General features: G+C 57.9%; 1 protein-coding gene and 1 long non-coding RNA gene across 3 annotated transcripts; both read right to left on the bottom strand.

The window, feature by feature from the left end:
- Positions 1 to 615: 615 nt before the first annotated feature.
- On the bottom strand, positions 616 to 7,000 carry LOC110125638 (uncharacterized). The gene is made up of 3 exons (XR_002310135.2): positions 6,839 to 7,000; positions 1,430 to 1,481; positions 616 to 768 (listed from the first exon to the last, which is right to left on the bottom strand). It is a non-coding gene; the product is annotated as an uncharacterized lncRNA (long non-coding RNA).
- An 800-nt stretch (positions 7,001 to 7,800) lies between these two features.
- On the bottom strand, positions 7,801 to 16,946 carry LMX1B (LIM homeobox transcription factor 1 beta). 2 transcript variants are annotated; one of them, XM_020874633.2, is made up of 6 exons: positions 16,720 to 16,946; positions 14,410 to 14,591; positions 14,161 to 14,238; positions 13,956 to 14,022; positions 11,590 to 11,754; positions 7,801 to 11,295 (listed from the first exon to the last, which is right to left on the bottom strand). In XM_020874633.2, exons 1-6 carry the CDS (start codon positions 16,922 to 16,924, stop codon positions 11,138 to 11,140), a joined length of 855 nt encoding a protein of 284 aa, XP_020730292.2. In that variant the 5' UTR covers positions 16,925 to 16,946; the 3' UTR covers positions 7,801 to 11,137. The 2 variants fall into 2 exon arrangements, with proteins under 2 accessions (XP_020730292.2, XP_020730296.2); XM_020874637.2 differs by having other exon boundaries at positions 11,611 to 11,754.
- Positions 16,947 to 22,929: the final 5,983 nt, after the last annotated feature.

Raw genomic sequence — 22,929 nt, 5'->3', positions numbered from 1 at the left:
TGTATGGATGTGAGAGTTGGACTATAAAGAAAGCTGAGCGCCAAAGAATTGATACTTTTGAACTATGGTGTTGGAGAAGACTCTTGAGAGTCCCTTGGACTGCAAAGAGATCCAACCAGTCCATCCTAAAGGAGATCAGTCCTGGGTGTTCATTGGAAGGACTGATGTTGAAGCTGAAACTCCAATCCTTTGGCCACCTGATGTGAAGTGCTGACTCATTTGAAAAGACCCTGAAGCTGGGAAAGACTGAGGGCAGGAGGAGTGGGGGATGACAGAGGATGAGATGGTTGGATGGCATCACTGACTCAATGGACATGGGTTTGAGTAGACTCCAGAAGTTGGTGATGGACAGTGAGGCCTAGTGTGCTGCGGTTCATGTGGTTGCAAAGAGTCGGACACGACTGAGCGACTGAACTGAACTGAAAGTACACACACACACACACACACACACACACACACACATGTAGAATGTAGGGGTACCAACATTATAATCAATGCAGAATTCAAGACCAAAAGCATTAAACAGAACAAAGAGGAACATTAGCTAATGAAGAAAGCTACATTTCCTGAGAAAGATAATCATAAACTTTATTGTATCAAGCAACACAGCGGCCAACTAATATAAAGTAAAAACTGCAGGGGAAAAACCTCCGTAGTTTGTCTTAATGGTCTTCCTGCTCAGTGGGAGGAGAGTTCGCTCTGACATGGTGCTGGCGGCCAGGCCCACTCCTGAGTAGGTGGCTCTGAGGAGTCACCACAGGTGCCCACCTTTCCGAGGGGTTAGGAAAGGGTTCAATGAGTATGGCCAGGCTCCCAGGGATCCCGGTCCAGCCTCCAGCTCGGCTCCTGTATCTGCTTCTCTATTGGCCTCCCCCATGGGTGACCCCTACTTCTTCCTGCTTCTTCTCCTGACCTGCCTGATGTTCATCAACTTTCTAGGCCCCTAATCTAGACTGGCTGTGTGAATTTAGTAAGAGGCTGCACCACTCTGAGCTCCGCTGTTCCCTTCTGGATAGCACGAGGCAATGATGCACGAGACAGGGGTCCTGCCTGTGATAGACGGACCAGCCATGAGAGGGACAGTGGCTTTCTGGCTGGCAGCCTCCTTTTCTCCCTGCTTCTCTTGTCCTGGCCTGTCTCAGCCAACCTGCTGGCCAGCACCTGGGAGGCAGCTTAGGAAGGGCCACACCTCACGGTCCTGCTGTTGAGTCCTCAATCCTGTCCTGGGACACAGCCTCCACTCCACCTCTGTCTCTCTGGCCATTCCAAGGCACTCCTTGCCTTGGAGCCTGGTCTGGTGAAGTCCGCCCCACCCCCTCAGACGGGCAGAGTTGCATAATCTTTGGGCTTTTCCTGTCTGTCCTGGTCTTCCTTGTAGGCAGAGTTGCTTGTTTACACTGCTGAGTTGCTCTCAGGATCTGTCACTCACCAGCTCTGTGAAGCTGAACAGGTTCCACCTGTCAGAGCCTCAGCATGTTCATCTGTTGAATGGGGATGATAATACTTTGAGTGAAAATGCAATGAGATCATATCTAGAGGCACTGGCCTGTGATAAGTACTCAGGACTCAGCAGCTATCATTATTGTTCTGGTTATCATCACTGTTAGCATTATGACTTATTGTTGGCAGAGTCTTTTTATAAGCAAAAAAGACCTGTTGCAGTTAAGTTGCTTTCTTCCAGAGTTGTAGCTTCACTTTGCTTTGCAGAGCAGGTTTCTGCTCATGTCACAGTCACTCTGTTTGTGGACATTTTTCTGATGGGTATAACTTGATTATTTGCTCATTAGTAACTCGGCACTAGTAATTCACTTTTTCAGTTGAACACTGTTGCTTATGAAGTGCCCCCACTGCCTGGCCCTGCGGCACAGCCTCCCGGTTCCAGCTGTGGATAAACCGCAGAGGACTCCCTTCCATGTGTATGGGACCAGAGGGGACCAGGCAGGCACTCGTGGCCAAGAGCTCAGATGGCATAGCTACCAACATCCCTGTAATTTGTGCCTTGAGGCTCAGGCCTGGCTGACTGGCAGGGACAAGCTCCCACTGACTGTGCCCCAATGCCTCCTCTGGCATGGCCCTGGAGGCCATGGGAGGCCCAGGTGTCTGTCAGTCTCAGAGCATGGGGAAAGGAAGGCTGGTGTCACAGGAAGCCCAGCTCCTGGAAGCTTCCCTGTCATGCCAGGCCCCATGCAAGAGCTTTACACTGTAGCTTTAATGGGTAGGTGGAGCCTTGCCACTGTCAGTGCCAAAGACCACCCCACATCCACCTCTTTCAAGGGCTTCCCTGGTGGTTCAGATGGTAAAGAATTTGCCTGCAATGTGGGAGACCTAAGTTCAATCTCTGGGTTGGGAAGATCCCCTGGAGAAGGGAATGACAACCCACTCCAGTATTCTGGCCTGGAGAATTCCATGGACAGAGGAGCCTGGTGGACTACACAGTCCATGGGGTCACAAAAAGTTGGGCTCAACTGAGTGACGAACACTTTGACTTTTCAAGGCCCTTAGGCCCCTTTTGGTTGAGTGTTCTGGGCTGAGTTAGCTTCTGGGCTAGGCAGAGGGAGGGGTATCCCTGAATAGCCAGCCCCACTGTTTGAGCTCCTGGGGTGGGCTGAACCCTGTGCCTGGTTCACTTGCTCATGTGACCCTCACGATGACTTGTGCTCATCCCTCGGCTCACAAAGAAACCAAGGCTGGGGGGTTTTTAAGTGACTTGCCAAGGTCACATGGCCAGCAAGTGGCAGAGCTGGGACTGGAACTTGACAACATTGCACTCACTTCCCATTCTCTGAAGCTGGACAGGGTGGGGTCCCCTCAAACACCAGAGCCCCAGGCACCCATTAGAACAGTTGCCCCCTCATTGGTAGACCGCAGGGACTGAAATGATCAGAATGAAATACCCTCACATCTGGGGCTCCCAATTGTGACCTGCATCCTATGTTCTGGAAGCATCCACACTGAGGGTGGAGCTGGACCTTGCCCTGGCGAGGGGGTCCCCTTCGTGTGCCTGTGAATGGGGCTTTCCTGGGTCCTGAAGGAGGGGTGCAGGGGAAGGGGCCCGGCGCGGCGGTGGGGTGCTTGGCAGTCCTCCCCTCACCCCTGTGCTCCCCCCTCTGGGCTCAGGGAGGCCTGATTCCCCAGGAGCCAGGGCACTGAGCATGTACAGCTCGCTGAGCCTCCGTTTCCTTATCAATAAAATGGGGGTAGTGCCAGTAGGTGCCTCGCAGGTGAGTGTGAGGAGTCAGACAAACAGGGTTGGGAATCTCTGAAGCAAGAAGATGCTGCTCTTTCCCCCTCCCTTTCCCCTCATTTTCCTCCTCCTTTGTCTCTGTCACTGCCCCAGCTCTGGTTCAAATCCCAGTTCTGCCATTTCCGAGCTGTGCTGGCCTCAGGAGTGTTCCTTAACATCTCTGAGCCTACTTTCTTGTTCTATAAAATTGGAATGCTGAAGAATGCGTGGTCTCGTCCATGTAAAGCTCTCAAATGGGGTTTGGCATGCAGAAACGTCCCAGAAGGAGAGTTTCTTCCCTCCTGCCTTCTCTGGCCGTGATCTGAAGCCTGCATCATCTCTGGAGCCTAACCCATGTTTCAGCTCTCACCTGCCTGACTCCCGGTCGCCACCTCGTGGCCTGATGGATGACTGCAGGTTCAGAAGAAAAATTCAAATGAGCTTCTAGTATGTTTTGGGGATTTAGTATTCAGTAGCAAAGCACCCCCAAGGGACTTAAGGAATGAAAACAGGGTGCTGCCCATAGAAAGGCGCCTGGATATTCTGTGCAGACAGGAGATCTGCATGAGGGACTCCTGCCCTTTCTTGCTGTTAATAGAATCTGTGCTAGGAACTTCCTGAGCTTCATTCCATGGTTGATTTGGCTTCGACTGGGATAAGAGTTTTCAAATGAACCAATAGGGGTTTCTGGAACAATGGTGGGGCACATCATGGTCTCCAAGGAATTGAAAGTTATATCTTCTTTATCGAAGGAATGGGTCCAGAGGTTTTTCGTTTTTATGATTCCTCTTTAGGCCACAAATAGGCTACTCCAGTGGCCCAGTGGTCAAGAATCTGCCTGCAATGCAGGAGACATGGGTTCGATACCTGAGAGAGGAAGATCCCCTGGAGGAGGGCATGGTAACCCACTCCAGTAGTCTTACCTGGAAAATCCCACGGACAGAGGAGCCTGGCGGGCTACAGTCCATGGGGTCGCAAAAGAGTCAGACACGACTGAAGTGACTGAGCATGCATGCCAGATACAGGTACTCCCCATATACCCTCTCCATTATTCAAGTTTGCTCATTTTATTCTCAGCTAAATCAAGAGCGTGGGATGTGTCAGGCATCCTCCCACTGCCAAGGGCCTGACTGCCCCTGGCATGCCCAGCGAGGGCATCTCACCTCCTGCCATCTCCGGCCTTAGGACCCTGGGTGTGCCCCGTCTCACTGGTCCCTCTGCGCTTCCCACCTCTGAGCACTTGTTCTGCTGTTCCCTCCTCCAGGAGGCTTCCCCTGATTTCCCAGGCACAGCTGGTGAGCCCCCCTCCCCCAGTTTTGAGGCCTTGGTGTGTCTCTCTGAGCTCCTTCTTATCTTCTTCCCGGACCGGGCATGGGTCCTGGGAGGGTCTGCGTGCAAAGGGTGAAGACCAAAAGGGATGAGCAGTCTGGGGGCTGTCTCCAAGCTGCAGGGGCTGCCCTGCAGTCAAAGCCATACATAGAACCCCCTGTCCATCCATCAGAGCCCAGAGCCAAGGTCTGCCTGGCATGGGGTCTGGGACACTCAGAGGCCAAAGAGGGCATCTGAGGAGAGCAGCGTTGGCCCGGCAGGGTGAGAGGAACTGCGGAGAGCAGAGACTTCACTGTCAAGTGGACACGGCGATTGTTCCCGCCCCACGGGGCTTCGAGGAGAAAGACATGTGAGGCTCAACACAGTGTGGGGTGCACGGCCAACACCCCCAATGGCTGCACCCAGAGCATTGAGTGGAGCCCCTCGGTCACCTAATTCTCTGCTCCAGTGCTCGTTGAACCTTTTAATAGGTCAGCCATGGGCAGTCAGGCCAACTGCATTGCCCGAGCCCAGGGGGCGCCCCTCTCATCCTGGTGGGGGGCTGCGGCCGCTCTCCTTCAGATCATCTTCCTAATGCCTGTTGGACCACCCGTCTCACTACCCACCTGTCCTGGTGGATTTGCATTCTACCAAGCTGTTGCCCAGACCTCACCCACTCCAGTCCAGGCCTCACACCCGAAGTTTTCTCAGGGAAGGTGGCAGTGGTGAGCTCCAGAGACAGGACCCGGCCGGGCCTCACACCCTTGAGGACCAGCTTTGTAAGGTGCGCTCAGAATCACATTCCTCTCCTGGGACCACCCCTCTCCTCGACTCTAGACCCTCTCCAACCCCAGGTTCCTGGGAAGAATCACCCTGGAGCAAGTTACTGCTCTCCAAGCCTCAGTTTTCTCATCTGTACAATGGGATAAGAGCTGTTCTGGATTGTGAGGGTCGGTGGGCTGAAGTCTATGACTGGCAGTGGCACAGACTTGGCTAGTATCGGTCTTCTGGAAAGAGGGGCCTGGAGAGAGACCTTGTCTCACACCCTCTCTTGTCTCCAGACCAGGCCTACATTTCCTCCCTCTCCGCTGACTTCACGTTCTGGGCTGGGGGGAGAAGACAGGCAGGAGAGAGGGGAGCAGTGGATTAGCACAGCCCCCTGTCCACCCCCCACCCAAACATTTTTTAGTGACAGGATTTTAGATGATTGCTGTCGGCAAGAGAGCTGTCAGCTCACTGCTGGGGGGTGGGATGGGGGAGGGGGGCTGGGAGGCGCCTCTCACAGAAGCCCAGGCCTGGGACTTGGATGGAAGACCCAAGTTAGTCCTGCCTCCATGCTGTTGCAGTCTGGACCAAGTGACTCGATTTCTCTGAGCCTCAGTGCGGCCATTCAGAAGGGAAGAGTTTCCTGGGTCCCTGGGTCTGACCTTGGAGGACTAGGTTGCAGGGCCAGAGTGTGGGCCTGGGGAGGCAGCCGGGGTGGTGTCCAGGCCATGGGTTTGCAGCCAAACCCAGTTTTGAGCCATTTCCGCTGCCCCTCGTTTGCTTTGTCGTACTGAGCTAGCTGGTCATCTCCTCCTTCTGAACCTTGGGTTTCCCTTCTGAAAATAGGACCTTGGAGGAGGCAATGAACAAGCCCAGAAGCCCGTGGGGCTGCGGGTTGCCCAAGGCTGCAGGAGAAGGTGGGGTGTGGCCGTCCCCGGGGGCGCTGGTGCCCGTGGGCAGAGAGAGAGACGCTCCAGGTGCTGCCAGGTGCTCCTGGCTGCGGGAATGGGGAGGGGACTGAAAAGGAGCAGCCAGATGGTGGGGGAAGGAGGAAAACATCAGGACTTCAGGTCTGCGGACTCGGGGCCTCCTGGATGCACAACCAGGCAGAGATGTACAATGATACACCCAGGAGTGGATGCGCAAATGTCTTCACCTCTGCACAGACACAAGTCTGAGACTCCTGACCCTGTAGGCAGATCTAGACAGCCAGTTGCACACCAGACACTGATCATCTGCAGGTACCCAGCTTCCTGCACAACCTACCCAGGCAAACCGACCCACGGAGCCAGCATTGGCACGTGCTTGTGCATGCGCACACGCTGGTCTTCCCCAAGGTACTCTAGGGAACCTCGAGTCCTCAAGGACTTTGAGAACCAAATTCCTTGAGTCTCTGCCATCTCCACACCCCACCCGACCGCGCCCCAACCCACATCTCCCCTGGATCCCAGGGCCATGTGAAGCCCCGTGCCCTCGTGATTCCTCAGGATTTAGCTTCAGCTTCATTCTCCCTGTCGCAGCCCCTCAAGCGATCTCACCCACCTTGTGCCTCAGTGACCATCTACCTGGTGGCTGAACACCTGGATGCTCAGGTGTGGCCCCTTTGAAGCTCATGGATGCCCCAGAGACCCTCAGCTCCCCGTGCTCCAGATCAGAGTGCTCCAGGGACCCCTGTCCCAGCGATCCAGTAACCTCGATGTTGTCTTCACTCCCCTCTCTGACAGAATCTCCAGGATCTGCTTAGTTCTTTCTCCTGTTACCACCCAGTCAGAACCGTCATCCTCTGTCGCCTAGGTAACCCATTGACTCCCATCTTTGTTCAGTCCACCTGACCTACTTGGATCCACTCTCCACTCAGCAGCAAGACCCTGGATGGTCTGGCTTTGCCTCTGGCCTCATTTCTTCTCCCCAGGCTCCAAAACTTAGCTATTCTTGCAGTTTAGGAGTGTCACAAGATTCTGCCGGCACCTGAGGTGTTTGCATAAGCTTGAAGAACTTGCAGACACTCCTCCTCCTCCTCACCCGGTCCCCCTACACCAGCTAACTTCCCATCTCAGCTTAATATGCAGTTTCTTCCAGGAAGCCTTCCATGATGCTCCGCCCTTCCAGATGAGGTTGGGTACCCCTGTAACAAGGCTGAGTTCAAATCACATCGTCTACCTCCGTGAGGCAGGGACTAATCCCCAGTTCTCAGCCTAGTGGCTGGCACTTAAGGGGCCCCTGTAGTGGTTGGCTGAGTGTCTTGGGGAAAGGGATGATTGAGATGGGAGGGAGGCATTTGTTTCAAGGATGGAGATGGGTTGGGGTTGGGACAGGACAAGGATGGGGAGGTGACGATTATAGGATGAAACGAGGGAATGTGTTGGGCAAGACCAGGTACCCCAGGCTCTCCCTTCCTGACCTGCTGACCCTGGCGCCCACTGAGAAATCTGCTGACGTCTCAGGCAGGACTGGCTCAGGCCCCACACAGCCCCTCCCCCCAAGGAGAGGCACCACAGGCGTGTACAGGTTGGTTTATTTACAAATATACTGATGTCTCGTCTTTTTCTGTTGTTTCCATTTTCTGCTTTCGTGGGAAAAGGCAGAAGGTGAGAGTGGAGGGCAGGGTGGGGGTGGTGATGTGGTAAACGCTAATAAATAATTTAACAATGACAAGTTATTAAATAAAATGTGTCTGGGGATGGCGGGTGGACAGTGAGAGTCTGTACAAGGAGAACAGGAATGGCTGGCGGCCCGGTCCCCACACCTGGCTGGGCTGGGCTCCCGTGGGACGCCGGTGGGGCGGCCGCAGCAGAGAGGCCCGCTGGCAATGGCGCCGTCCAAGGGCCAAAGGTTCGAGGGTCCCTCCTGCTTCCCCAGCCCCCAGGCGGCGGGTCTGTGAATGTGGGTCTGTGAGCCTTCGTGTGTGTCTGGCTGTGTGTGTGTGTGTGCGCGCGCGCATCTGTGAGTGTGGACCTCCCCCTTCCCCACAGGGCAGAGTGAGCCCCAGAGCTGCAGGTTCTCCCAGACGGGAGGTGAGAGGCCCATCCCCGGTGGTGCCCAGAGCTCAGGCTGGGGCCGGGCAGAGGCTCCTTCCCCCGAGCCTCACTGCTAGGGCCTGCTCATCTGGACATGGTGGACTCCCCACGTCACTGCCTCCAGGAAGCCTCCCGAGATGCCCAGCCCACCAGCTCTGGCTCCTTCTCTATAGGCTCTGCTGGGCCCATGGTCTGACCCTCAGAACCAGTGTCCCTCTGTGCAGCCTCCCTGGAGGCCTCCATGGCGGAGGTGATAACACTCCTCGTGTTACCAGGGGCAGATTCCTTCCTCCCTCTGAGCCTCAGCCTCCCCACAGGGAAGCAGAACTCCGCTTTCCTCTGACACTCCACACCCCCCCCCCCCCATCACTTTCTCCCTCTTCCTCCAGAGAACAGTCTGTCATGTCCCCCTTCCCCTGGGCTTCCCACCCAGGCACCACGTGATGGTGGTCCCACATCACGGCAGGGGTGGGTGTGGTCAAGGCCACTCACCTCCCCCGCCCCAGGTCAAGGCTGTGCTTTCCTACCTGAAGTGGACAGAACCCAGTCATCTCAACTTGCGCCAACCCCAGCAAGCCTGACTGGTCCCGTGTGCTTCTGCTGGGTAGCCTGCTCTGAGCCTCAGGTTCCTCATCTGAGAAATGGGTCCCCAACAGTGTCTGGAAAAGCTTGGGACAGAATGTGTATGTGTCTCCTCCCAGGAGAGAAGTCCTCAAAAGGGGCCCTACATCTGGCTCATCTGTGTCCCGACACCGAGTCGGGCAGAGTGGTCGTCAGAGCCTGGGGGCCGCAGGCTGCAGTAGAGCGAAGGAGTTAACCTAAACCGGCTGATGGGGCGCCTCTGGCACGGGCAGCTGAGGGCCCTCTGGCTTTGACAACCTGCGGGTCATCAGCACGTGTCCTGTACCAGCTCCTGGCAGGGGGCAGTGTCATGGCAGAGGCAGAGCCCAGGCTGGACTTAGGGTTTCTGCGGACCCAGTGGGGGGCAAGTCTACAAAGAGGAGTCACGCACGTCCCCCAACCCGGAGGCCATTCACCAGGCAGACACGAGCAGCTGGCGTGGTGTCCCTATTCTCTGCTCCAGCTCTGCTCTTGACCAGCCGAGAGGCCTGTCCCTGCCCCGCTCCTGGCCCCGTTTTCCAGCTGCGGGATAACGGGAAGACTAGTTGATCCATTCCTGAGGTGCCTTTCAACATAAAGAATCTGGGAGAGAAGGGCCAGGTCTACTGGGCAGGGAGCATCTACCCCAGACCTGTTCCAAGTGCCCCCAGCATGACGTGACTACATGGGCCCAAGAGGAGAAAGGGGACCAACCCTCAAAAGGACAGAGTGGCTGCCTACGGGACCAGTGGAGACCCAGGACCAAGGATGGCCCAGAACCTGGGCCGGCTGAGGCTGCAGAAGGATGCGGGACGTCGGCTGCCGGCTGAGGCTGCAGAAGGACGCGGGACGTCGGCTGAGACCCTGTGGAAGTTTGTGGAACAAGAAGAGCCCGGAAGAGCCAGGCTGGCTGATGACAGTGGGGAGACTGGGTTATGTCTGTTCTACACGTTTAGAGGGGAAGCTGAGCCAGGCTGGGGCGGGGGGTAGGGGTGGGGGCTGGGGAGGTACAATTTTAAAAGGAAGAGCTGGAAAAGGGAGGGCTTTTAAAAGGAAGCCTGGCTTCGAGAAGTGAGGACAAAGGCTGAAAAGGGACAGAGGTGAGATCAGCAGAAAAGGCAGCTGAACTTGGGGCCCGATGAAGTAGTGAGCTCCTCGTCACTGGAGGTGTGCAAGGAGAGGCAGGAGCAGTTTGGGTGAGAGCCCAGCATCAGATGGAGTGCCAAGGGGGTGGCTTCTGAGACGCCTTCCCACCTGGAGGCTCTGCCAGGTGGCCTGATTCCGCCTGGTCCTGGGCCCCTGACCGCCCAGGCAGTCCCCATCTGGGTGGAGGCGAAGACATATCTGCATCCGTGTGCTCTGATCTCACCTCCTCTGCCCTTCCTCCTGCCCCTCCTATTGCTGTCAGAGGGGCTCCCTGCCCCCCCGGCCGGCCTCCTTCCCCTTCCTGACGTGGCAGGGCTGACCCACAGAGGCCTCTCCGTCTCTCAGCGTGTCTAGTTACCCGTGTGCACATCCGCATGGGTGTGCCTTGAAGCATGTGCGTCTGCATGTATGTCTCCATCCCTTTGAGTTGGCCTGGGCTCAACCTTCCCGCCCCCAGTGCCCCCGTGACTCCCCCTTCCCCAGGGGAGAGCTGTAGTGGGCTTGGCCCACCTGCCAGGTCCATCCCCACTCCTGCCCCAGGCTCCAGGTAGAAGGGGTGATCCTAGGCTGGTGGGCCTGCCCCCAGAGGTGGGGGGAGGTGGGCACAGTGCAGGGCACAGGATACATGGGCTTCTCACGCCATTGTCTGGGGCATGCACGGGGCGGGGGGCTGCCTTGACCTAGGCCTGCGCCATGGAGGTGGCCTGGACACAGAGGGAACGTTTAAAAAAATAGAGAGAATTTAAGCTTCCCATAAAAGAGATGAGGAGGGGGAGGGAGGCGATGGAGGCCAAGGTGCGGCTGGGAGGCGAGTGGCTGTCCGAGAGTTCTGGGTCCCTGGGGGTGACACGGTCTCTGGGGGCAGGACACAGTCCCTGCCCAGGCTGCGCCCATCTGCCTGTCTGGCTGCGCCTGGTGGGCACGTTAGCCAGGCCCGGTTGGCCGAGGGGAGGGCACCGTATGGCTGTCTGCAGAGTCTGTGCGGGCGGTGGGGCTGGGGGTGGTGAGGCAGCATCTGCGGCCAGCAGTCCCCCCTTCCAGGACCCTTGCCCAAGCGTCCGTGCCGCCCGGCTGGCTCTCAGGAGGCGAAGTAGGAACTCTGCATGGAGTAGAGCCTGTCGATGGGGTTCCCCACGCGGGCCTGCAGGGAGCCCACGTCCGAGGAGCCGAGGAAGCAGTCGCTGAGGCTGGTTAAGGAGGTATCGCTGTCGATGTCGTGGAAGATGGAGTCGTTGCCTGGGGATGGGGTGGGGGTAGGCAGAGGGGGTGGGCGTCAGCACCGGGGGGTCCAGGCGGGGAACTCCTGGGCGCCCCACTGGCCCTACAGGCCGTGTGGCTGGAGGTGAGGGAGGGACAGGATGACTGCCGGCTGGCGGGGGGTGTTCGGGGGGCTGTGGGTGGGTGGTTCGGGTGTCTCCAGGGTGCCCCCTTCCCGATAGGAGGAGGCAAGTGGGCTGTGTTGGAAGGGCCTGCCAGGTCAGGCTGTGGGGGCAGGGGCCGTGCTGGGCCGTGAGGGGTGGGGCAGCTTACCATAGGGGTTCATGTGGTCACCTGGCATTTGGGGCGGCGTGAGGCCCTGCTGGAAGGGGTCGCTGCTGCCATAGGGGCTCTGCTCCATGGCCACGATCTGCTGCTGCGGCGGGGCCAGCGGTGTGTAGGAGGCCATCATGCCCTCCATGCGACTGGACAGGACCTCTGGGGAGAGACCACGCCCTCACTGACTGCCCGGGTTGTCCTGGCCTAGAGGGCACCTCACAGATGTACCCCAGGAGTCCTCCATGGCTTCCCATCCCACACCACCCCCACCCTGCTACCCAGTCCAGGCTGCCCGCTGCCGTCCCTCTGACCACCCCCTTCCCAGCCCCTTCCCCTGCTGAGGTTGCCCATGACCGTCCAGGGTTGTTGAGCCTCGATATCTGACCTGCCTCCACCAACCTTCCCCAGACACACACACACACTCCAGTGCCTCTAGCAGAACTAGTTTATCCAAAGTCAGAAGATCCCGGTAACAGCCAGTAATGACTCATTACACGTGGGTGCACTGAGTGCCCTGCACCTGCCGCATCAAGGTGGAGCCTGCACCTGGGCCAACAAGGCTCAGGGAAGGAGGGCTTCCTGGAGGAAGGGGCCTTCTACCTCCATGTAACTTCAAGAACCAGCAGAGGGTTTGACCAGCCTAGCCAGGAGCAGGATGCCAGGCTGAAGGGCACCAAAGGCAGAGGAGGGAGAAACTGCCCGGTGGGAGCAGGAAGCCCAGTCCACAGGGCTGGACATGAGGACAAGAGAAGGTCATGCCTGGGGAGAGAGATGGTTCCCTGGGGACCCGAGCTGAATGGGGGGCGGGGTGTCCCCCGAGGCTGTAGGAAGCCAGTGGAGGGTCTTGGCTGTGGAGGGACTGCGAAGAAAGGCTGGGAGGGTGGAGGACAGAGGCAGGGCCCATCAAGAGGAGACAGGTGGGGCGAGGGGCTTGGGTCCCTATTAAGGTAGATGCAGGAAAGTCTGAGAGGGGCATGAGGGACCTGAGAGAAGAAATCACTGCCCAACTGGGTGACTGAGCAGATGCAGTGCTCATGTGACAGGACAGGTCAGCGGCGACTCCCGGGTTTCTGGTGTGGGTACTGGCTAGGTGGGGCAGGGGTGGGGAGCAGCAGGGGGTGTTGTGTGCATGTGGCCCGGGAGCAAGGGCATGAAGTGCAGTGCAGGCTGTGATGAGCTCGGGGGGACCTGGAATGTTCTTGGGGAGGCTGCATCCAGGGGGCAACTGGGATCCCTGGGGAGCGAGACACAGTGTAGGAGCAGGCTGAGACGCCCGCAGCCATGGCTGCAGCCCCCGAAAGCTGGGCTGTCTCAGGAGAGGGGGCAGAGAGAAGACAGGGAGAGCTGGGCTCTGAGGACACCCGCGGCCCTGAAGTCCTGGGTCTAGCCTGGGACACTGGTCTGACCTCAGAGTCTTGAGCTGCCCATCAGTGCCTTGGCATCTGCCTCAGGACACTCATCTCCCGTGGGAGCAGACAGCAGCAGCCCCCACCCCAGTCCAGAGGTCTCAGGGAACACCTGGGGCCCCCCTCCAACGCCTAGAAGGCTCCACCGGGGTCCTGCTGGGGTCCGGGAGGCCAGCCCCAGCCCTAGATGTGGAAACAGCATTTGGGCAAAGCTCAGTCTACCCTGGACTCCTCAACACCCTGCAGACTTTGGAGATTTCTCTGAAGGCCTTCCGCTGAATCCTACGTGGGCAGGAGGGTGTGTGGTCATGTTAAAAGCATGGATTTAGGCGCCTGAAAGGAACTTCCCTGGTGGTCCAGTGGTGAAGAACCTGCCTGCCAATGCAGGAGACATAAGAGACTCAGGTTCGATCCCCGGGTTGGAAAGATCCCCTGGAGGGAGGCATGGCAACCCACTCCAGTATTCTTGCCTGGAGAATCCATGGACAGAGGAGTCTGGAGGGCTACAGTCCATGCGGTTGCCGAGTGGGACAGAACTGAGCAACTGAGCATGCACGCAGGAGCCCTACACTCAGGGCCAAAGCCTAGCTTTGCCCCTTACTAGCTGAGCGATCCCCGCGCGTCCCTTCGTCTCCTGAACCTGTCTGCTCATCTGAGAGATGGGGGGTAACAATGCCCCTCCTCTCCGGGATCTGTGAGTTAAGTGAGACGGAAGCTGTTGAATGGTGAGGACTGTGCCTGGCACAGAGACGGTGAGTGTGGAAATTCTGTCCCCGCTCCGGGCTGCCCCCCCACCCCATCTCTCCTCCTCCTGCATCCCGTGGTCCCCACTGCCTGTCCTCTGACCTCAGCAGGTTCCCAGGCACCAGCTCCCTGAGATCTGACCCCCAGGGTGGGAGAAATTTCCTGGGAGTCTCGTGACAGACTGAGCCCCGTGCTGGGCCCTTGGCTCACCTTGGCCCAGCCGCTGGGAGTTCTGCTGCTCCTGCTGCTGCTGATGCCGCCGCGCCAACTTCTTCATCTGCAGGAGACACGGTGCGTGCCAGCCCCGCCTCGGCCCCCATGTACCCCCGCCCCGCCCCGCCCTCATCAGGCCCCCAGTCTTCTGCCTGCCCTCCCCCTCCCTTGCCCAGCAGGGTGGCCAGGGGCCTGTCCTCACCTTTGCTCTTTGGTTCTGAAACCAGACCTGGACCACGCGCACGCTGAGGCCCGTCTCTGCCGCCAGCGTCTCTCGGACCTGCCCAGAGAGAGGGAGACGGGTCAGGCCCAGGGGGTGGGCAGGCGCTGGGAGCTGGCAGGTCCGGGGCGCTGGGTGGGGAGGTGCAGGGACCCCTAGGTCCCCGCAGGAGTCTGGAAAGGCAGCGGGTGTGGGAGTGTCAGCCCCCGCCCCACCCCGGCCGCCCCTCACCTTCCGGCAGGGCTTGGAGGAGACCTCGAAGGAGGCCTTGAAGGCTCTTCGCTGCTGCGTCGTGAGGATGGTCCGGGGCCGCTTGGGCCTCCGTGGGTCCTTCCCGTCATCCCCGCTGCCCTTGCTCTGGCCGCCCTGCCCCTTGGCCGGCTTCATGTCCCCGTCTTCATCCTCACTCTTCACTGTGGGGACACGATGCAGCGGGTCAGCCCGTCTCCTCGGGAACCCACGGCCTGCTGGGGTCCCGTCACCTCCTGCCAACACCCGGCCCGGCCCGACCCGCCTGGGCCCTCAGGGTAAAGACCGCCCCCTCCCCCTGGCCCACAGGCCATGCCTCGTCTCATCTCTCATCCCTGCCCACCCACTGCCCCACCCGGCCCGGCGTGTTCCCTGCAAACGGTCCTCGGTCCTTATCTCAGCCCCCTGGGGAGACCTGAACCAAAGCCACCAGACCTGCCCTGCTGACCAGACAGGCAGAGGAAGGCACCCTGGTGAGCAGGCGTGCACACACGCTGCACACTCAGATGCACACGCGTTCAGAAGGGCAGAGAGACAGGCCCACACGGGGACAGGTTTGGGCACTGCAGAAACATGCAGGTGCACACGTGTGGCTGGCACACGGAAGGGAACACAGTTACGCTGACACTCACAGGCGGCCGACCTGCCATCAGGCCCACAGCTCTCCTGATGAGGGATGCTGGCAGCTGTACTCAGTCTGGCCCCGGGCTTCCCCTGACCCGACCTGCCTGGGCCCCGCCTCAGCCTGTGGCCTCCAGTCCCTGGGGGACCCCAGCCCAGCATGCCGGCCTTCGGGAAAACCAGTTCCCACGGTACTAGCCCAGCACCGGCTGGGCCTCGGGACTCAAGACAGGAGGCTCCAAGGAGCTTCCAGGGACTAAGGATTGATGAGCAAAGACACACACACTCCAGACGTTCTCACTTGGGCATGTTCGTGACCCTGATGTGTGCATGCACTCACACACACGTGCACGCAAGTGCATGCTTGCAGGCAGGGACATACAGGCATGCACTCGTCTAGACACACACATACACCTGCATGCAGAAGCATGCATCTTCACCCAGCGACACCCACACCCACTTGCATGCCCGAGTTATGGGTCTCAGAGATGCTGGCCCCAGGCAGACAGCAGAGCCTCCCCCAGCCCACATGTCTCCTGCTGCCCCCAGCCCATCTTCCTCCGAGCATGAGCCCTGTGGAGGGGGGCCTCTCTCCGAGAGCCCCTTCCTAGGCCTGGCAGGAATATGCCAATGGCACCTGGCTGGCCCCCATTCTCCCTCAGGAGCCCAGGCAGCCTAGCCACCACGGTGCCCTGCCCAGGGGCGGGCAGAGGGACAGAGGCATGGGCAGCTCTTGCCTCCCTCCGAGGGCTCTGGCAGGGACATGGCTCCTTTGTACAGGCAGGTCCTCTGACCATGGGCTCCAGGTTCCCCACAAGGGCCTGGCAGACCAGGGCACCTCCTCCCCACTCCCCCTGCTCCAATCTGTCTTTGCCATCCCCAGGAATGACCAGGTGCCAGCCTGCTTCCTCCTTATTAACTTGTCCCTGGTTGGCCCTGCCCTTCCTTCCAAGAGAGCTCCAGACTGGCAGTCTTTGGGGGGCTGGAGCAGGGTGGAGAGGGGACTTCACCCCAGGAAATGGAGGCTTTCCCTCCACCACCAAGGACCCCAGTCCCCCCACTGCTAAAGACTTGGGGGGGTGTGATGGAGACAGGATGCAGCGGAGCAGATGCCTGCAGACTCGGTGCTGGGAGAGACCCCTGTGAGGTGGGGTCACAGCAAGGGAAAGAGGGGGGTGCTGGGCCAGAGAGCAGGGGGCATGTGTTCACATGTGTGCAAACCACAGTACATGTGAGCACATGGGTAAATGTGTAGCCAGATGTTTACTGCACGAGTGTGCTAGGGCATGTGTACACGTGTGTTTATATAGGTGTGGGCTTTGGCGTGCTTGGGCATGCAAGCACACGTCTGCACGTGGACACGCGTCTGTATTTTTACATTCCTGGGCATGGGTATCCACACAGACGTTTTATGTGCTTGTGTGTATGCCTGTATGATCACATGCATCTATACCTGTGCGTGATCATGTCCAGGTGCGTTTGTGGGTCTGTGGGGCCGTGCACACGTGTCTGTGTGTAACCCACATGGGAACACCTCCATGCATGTATGCAGTGTCTGTCTGGGGTACGGGTCCCAGGGTCAGGAGCGGGTTTCTCCTGTGGGGCAACCCTCCGCAGCGTGCTTGCCAAGCCCCCCACCCACCACCCGCCCCGGCTCCAGCTGCCACTCACCGGAGTCGGACTCGTCAGGGCTCACGGAGCTGAGCAGATCCTTCTCCTTCTCGTAGTCACCCTTGCACAGCAGCTGGCCCTCCTTGAGCACAAACTCGTCACCCTTGCGTAGCTGCCGCTCACACACGCAGCAGCAGAAGCAGCCCAGGTGGTACACGCACTCCAGCGCCCGCATCACGAACTCGGTGGGGGCGATCTTCTCCATGCAGCCGCTGCACTTGGCCGCGAAGAGCCTGTGGGCGCACAGAGGAGGGGCATGTCAGCTGGGCTCGGGAGTCCCTCCCAGAGGCACTGCCCACAGAGCACCTCTTCCTCCCGCCACCCGACCCCCCTGGCCCAAGCAGGAGAGGCCCTCTCTGGGCACAGAGCCAGACAGTGGGAGCCCTACCCCTTGGCTGGCAGGGCGCCCGACGACCCCAAGATGGGCACTGGGCATCCTGCCCAGAGATGTCAGCTCAAGAGCCTGCCCGCTCGGAGACACAGTGGCCACTAGAGGGCAGAGTGCAGGGCTAGCCTCCACCTTCCCTGAGAGCCGGGTGGGCCCTGCCCTGAGCAGAAGGACCGGCAGCCCACAGGTCCCATCCGCCCTCCCTCCGGCATCTGTGTGTCTCCTCCCTGGCCCTGCCTCTCCCCCACATCCAAGTGATCCCCAGCCTTGCCCAACCCATCACCCAGCCTGGCTCCCTCCCCTCCTGCCTGAGGGGCTGCCCCAGTGTCCTCCCTGGTTCACAGCCTCTACAACCCTTCGACTCACCCTCCAGGATGAGAACCAGAGGGGTCTGTCTAAAGCACACATGTGATCACACTGCCTCCCTGCCCCAGACTCATCCCTGGCTCCCTTGTGCCCTCAGGAGAAACTCCAAGTTCCTGAGTTTGGCCTTCAGGCCCTTCACAGTCCCGTCTCCCCTCTTAAACCCTGTACTCCCAGAAGCTGCAGCCCCACGGAACAGCCTGAAGCCCTCCAGGGCACCATCACTGTAGCCCTTTAGCATGCTCTTCCTCTGGCCCTTGCCTCGGCCACACCTGCTTATTTCTCATTTCAGCCTAGGAATCTTCCCCATGAACAGATAGTCACAGAACATGTGTGCGGTATCAGTCGCTCTTCTAAGTGCTCTGTGTATAGAAATGCATTTCATCCTTGCAACAACCCTACGAGGCAGGAAATATTAATCCCATTTTAGAGATAAGAAAACTGAGGTGCCGGGAGGCAGGCATGTGTTCAGGATCACGTGAGTAGTAAATGATGGAGCCGGTTCTGTGTCCGGGTCCTGATCTGGTCCCTCTGTGACAAAGAGGATCCATCTTTCATCTCGGGAGACAATGCTAGGGGTGGGGGTGGGGGTCTTCGCAACTCTGGCGTTGTGGGTCTGAGCATGGCCCCACCCCGGCCTGCACCTACTGACCACTCCTCCTGGCTCCCCATCCCTGTCATGTGCCCTGCTCTGTGGGAACTCAGCCTCAACAACACTTTGATGGAAAAATTTATGAAGAATCAAATTATTGCTGCTGGGAGGGAATTAAAACCATTTTTCATTCCCCGCGTCCCCGGGCCACGTCTGCGGGCGCCACCTTGGGAGCACTGCGCACATCCCATCCCTCTTTATGGCCCGCCATCACAGGCACAGATTACAGCTGCAATTCTCTACTAATCGGTTCTGGAACAGAAACGGCCATAAATGCGAGGCTCTCGGCCTGCCTCCCTTCCCGGGGCTGCCATCCACACCACCCACGATGAGCGGGTGGGACACAGTGGGCAGGGCCAATCCCAGTTCTGCCTGCTGCCCTGGCACTGGCCAGGGCACTCAAACTGGGGATGCCCCAGCAACCCCTGCCAGCCACCTCTAGTCTACTCAGCAGGCTCCTACTCATCCTGCAATGCCCAACTCCAATGCCACCTCCTCTGGGAAGCCTTCTTTGATGCCCCAGTCTGGGGGAGGTGGCCTCCTCTGTGCTCACCTCCAGCCTCAGTTCCCTCTGCTGTGAAACAGGGATGTCAACAGGACTTTCCTCAAAGGCTGTGGTCAGGACTCAGTGGGACTGAGCATGTAACTCAGTGAATGAGTCCCGCATCAGAGTGATGGCGCGTGGCCCTGTCAGCTCCCAGTTCCACGGAGGTCCGCCTGATCCACCAGGAGGCCTCAGTGTCTGCAAAGCCTGTAAGTGAAGGCTTGGCTCAGGCAGGCAGGACCCCCTTGGCCCACACAGCACATGGCTTCACCAGGGGAATATGAGTCAAAGTCAGCTCCAGTTTGGCCCTCTGGCTAGAGACCTTTGTTCAGGGTGCAACCCACCCAACTGTCCATGGCGCCCTAAGCAGAGGCCCCCTAGAACCGGGCTGGCCCTCTAGCTCTGCCAAGGGGCTAGGGAAGAAGCCAGGTTTGCAGAACCTGCTGCTCTGACATGGGGAACACTTCTGCCGTGCCCCTCTCACTGCCTGTCTCTCCCCCTCCCCGCACTCTACCTCCTGACCTAGGGGCCCAACAAGGGCTGCAGCCTGGCCTCTGTGGCCCAGGGGTGGATAAGTGCAGGGGCATCTCTGGGTCCACCTGGGGCCCCAGGCCAGGTTGGCACCCCTTGGGTGGTTCCCAGAGAGGAAGCCCTCTGAGTCTAGGGGAAGGGGGTGGCGGCAGCGGTGGGGGGGTGACCTGCATTTGCAGGCGCTGCCACCACGCAGGCTTCGTTCAGAACAGCCGCGCTAATGCCTTGGCAGCAGGGGGTCGATTGCTACTTTCTCCAAACTCATCAACACAATCTATTATTAATACTTCTCCAAAGGCTCGGTGCCGCCATTACAGAGGCAGCGCCAGCCACTCGGGGCATCATCTGTTATCTAGATTGCAAAAACTCGGGAAATAAAACAAACCGTGCACACTTTATAAACGGAATGGGCCATCCGTTTGGTCTCCAAGCATCTCTCCACCCAATAAAACATCGGGGGGGGATGCATGAAATACTTGCTCCCAATTATGGGGCTGCCTTTGTCTACCATGCCAGGGTGAGAGCTACAAACGGCATGTGTGGGAGGGGCTGGGGCGCCAGCGGGAGCCCCTCCTTTCTGTGAGCCCCTACTCCCTCCCTGAATCCCTCCCACCACACAGGATCCGTGGAACCAGCCATTGAGAAGCAGCCCCAACCAGAGGCGGGTGGCAATGGAATCAGATAGACTCAGGTTCAATGCCTGTTTCAGCCTCTTGCTGGCTTGTGAGTAATTTCCTCCCTCTAAGCTTGCTTATCTGTATAATGGACTCAACAATGCTTCTGGTTTCTCAGTGTGAAAATGCAGAGTTGTCAGGTTAAAGCTGTGAGCACAAAGGGAGTGATGGGGGTGCTGGGGAAGCCGCTCTGTGAACACTGCCTGGAAGCTGCAAATATTGACTGGAGACGCAGAATGGCTAGGGCTGAAAAGATCCGTGCCTCCCCGCCTCCCTTCCCCTTCTGCCCCAGAGGCTGGCATGAGGGGCCCCAAAAGCAACAAGGGCCATGGGTTTGGAGCGCTGGACCTGCTCTCCCTCCCTCCCAGCTCTGGGACCCTGGGCAAGTCTGAATCTCACTCATGCCCCTCGGTAGGAGCAGGGCTGGGGACCCCAGATGGATGCTTCTGCTTCCTGCACTGGGGCTGCAAAGCCTGGATGCAGCAGGCTCTGGGGTCACCGATGGTGGGCCCTGTGGGGCGGCTCCGAAGCTCTGGCCACGGTAGAGTTACCTGTGATTTCCCCTCTAGTGGTCAAGCCTTCTCGGTGCCAATCTGCCTGCCCTGGCCCCTCCCCCAATCCAGAAGCTCCAAAGTTAGACAAAGACTCGTGAAAGACTCGGGGCCACATCACTTGCTGCCAACCCACACAACCTCTTCCCCATTTTCCACGTAAACCACCTATGCTTTCCACACGCTGTCCCCACAACCTAGAAGGCCATTCGCCCCACTCCCATCCTTTGGCTGGCAAACACATGCTAATTTGGAAGGATTTAGCTTGGGCATCCCTTCCTCCCAAAGCCCCCTCCTCTCCAGTTGCAGACACACTTCATGTACTTCCAGGTGCACCTTCCCCAGGGCCACCTCTGTGAGCCCAAGTCCCCGCACCCACTAAAGGTGAGCAGTGAATGTTTGCTGAATGACCGCTGAACCAGCCAATAGTGTTGTTTAGCCTGTGAGGCAGGGCAAGCTGGTCTGTGGGAGCCCCACCCACCTGCCCTGGGGAGACAGGGTCCCCTGGGAGGGGAGCTGTGTGGGGAGGTGGGGGTGCTGAACCGGGCAGCTTGGTGTTCCCTCCTGTCTCCATAACTTTTCCCTGTGTGACTTTAGTCAAAACATTTTAACCTCTCTGAGCCTCAGTTTCTTCATCTGTAAAATGGGGATGACGGTACCCACCCATGGGGCTGCTGGGAAGGCCAAACCCATGTAAAGTTCTCATTCCTCTGCTAGCACTGAAAGGCATTCCATGACAGCTGGTGTCCGCCTTTCTCCTGTTCTGTGTGAGTCCAACATGCCTTCCTGAATTACCCTTGCCAGGATCTCCTAGGAGTCCCTGGGAGCAGGCTGCCTGACACAGATCCTAACCATGCTCCCTCTCATCTCCATCCTGGATTCTGGATCCATCCTTCTAGCTTCTGTCTGGAGGCAGGACAGAGCACTCCTGGCTCAATCCTCTGGCTGTCTCATTAGTATCACTGATCTCAATTAACATCCAGCTGCATCACCCCATTAAGTCCTCACAGAACCCTAAGAAATCACTGTTCCCATCTCTGTTTCACAGATGATCACGGGAAGGTGCAGAAGGCAGGTTCAAGGTCACACGGCAGCATCACTACACACTCCCTCTTTGCTCTGTGCATCCAAACGTTTCCGTTCATCAGTTACCCTGGCCCTTTGCCATGCCCACGTCTGTCTGCCCTCAAGGTTCTGAACACTCCAAGTTTTTATCACTTGACAAAAGCCCAGCACCTCGTAGGTGTGGCTGGGTGTGTCTATGTGTGCATGCTAAGTTCCTTCAGTTGTGTCTGACCCTGCACTACCATATAGACTGAAGCTTTCCAGGCTCCTCTCTCCATAGGATTCTCCAGGCAAGGTGGCTGGCTGGGTTTTCCTTAAACCAAATTGAATATCTCCCCCTGCAGCAAACACATCCCCTTCCCCCAGGATCATCTGTAATTGCAGAGTAAGAAATTGTAATTGTAAGAGTAAGGACACCCTTTTCAGGATTGTCCTTCCCTTAAAGTGTCTCAGGCTAGGACAACACATCTCCACCTCCTTTGAGTTTTCATAGGCTTATTTGTTTAATGCTCAATGTATTAAGGTCATAAAGCTAATGAACAAAACTCAAAAAAACATTTTTTGGGGGGAGCATGTGAACATAGATTACAAATCTGATTAATTTCTCTTAAATCCTTGATGGACTTTCCTGATGGCTCAGATGGCAAAGAATCTGCCTGCAATGCAGGAGACTGGGGTTTGATCCCTGGGTCAGGAAGATCCCCTGAAGAAGGGAATGGCAACCCACTTCGATATTCTTGCCTAGAGAATCTCATGGACAGAGGGGCCTGGTGGGCTATTGTCCCTAGAGTCACAAAGAGTCAGACACGACTGAGTGACTAACACTTTCAAACCACTGATACCTGCAGAGATGCATGCAACACAGGTGATTGTTTTTACCTCTGATAAAACTGGTTTCCTAATGTCCCAGGGTCCCTCCGGGCTCTCCTCATGGGTCTTCAACCCCAGATCTTGGAGGACACACAGCATGCACTAGGCTTGGAATCCTGGTTCTGTCATTTCCTCACACTGGAATCCCACACGAGTCCCTTCTCCTCTCTGAGCCTCAGTGACCCCATCTGTCCAGTGGGGTCACAGCTGGGCACACGAGAAAGGCTTGATAAGTGCAGATCACGATCACTGTCATCATCTATCCAAAGCTTTCCAGCACAGTTCTCTCTCCTTGCTGAGGAGAAGGTCCTCTACCTCCTCACTGTACTGCCATTCCCAGACCCCTGTCACTGCACTTTACAGTTTATGTAGCCCCTCGCGGGGTTCTCAGTCCAAGAGCTCCCAACAGTTTTAGAAGAAGCCCGAAGATCTAATCATGGCATTCAAGGCCCCACTCTACCCTGCCTTCGGTGCTCTGCCCTAGCTGCCACGCTTCTCGTTGTTGCCTGAACACAAGTCCCTTCCGGCCTCCTTAGCACCTAAAATTCCACCTGACTCTACGACCTGTTTTC

Source organism: Odocoileus virginianus, chromosome 2 (genome assembly GCF_023699985.2).
Source record: "Odocoileus virginianus isolate 20LAN1187 ecotype Illinois chromosome 2, Ovbor_1.2, whole genome shotgun sequence".
Lineage (NCBI taxonomy): Eukaryota > Metazoa > Chordata > Mammalia > Artiodactyla > Cervidae > Odocoileus > Odocoileus virginianus.
The sequence above is the reverse complement of the archived record's forward strand: the minus strand, read 5'-3'. Positions and strand labels throughout refer to the sequence as shown.

Bases quoted from the DNA above. Each gene is read 5' to 3' on its own strand.
- LMX1B (XM_020874633.2), bottom strand. From the start codon at position 16,924: ATGGAGAAGATCGCCCCCACCGAGTTCGTGATGCGGGCGCTGGAGTGC. The intron at 11,755-13,955 runs GTGAGCCAAGGG...GTCTCTCCCCAG, and splicing joins CTCCCAGCGGCTGGGCCAAG to AGGTCCTGTCCAGTCGCATG. The intron at 11,296-11,589 runs GTAAGCTGCCCC...CCCCATCCCCAG, and splicing joins TGACCACATGAACCCCTATG to GCAACGACTCCATCTTCCAC.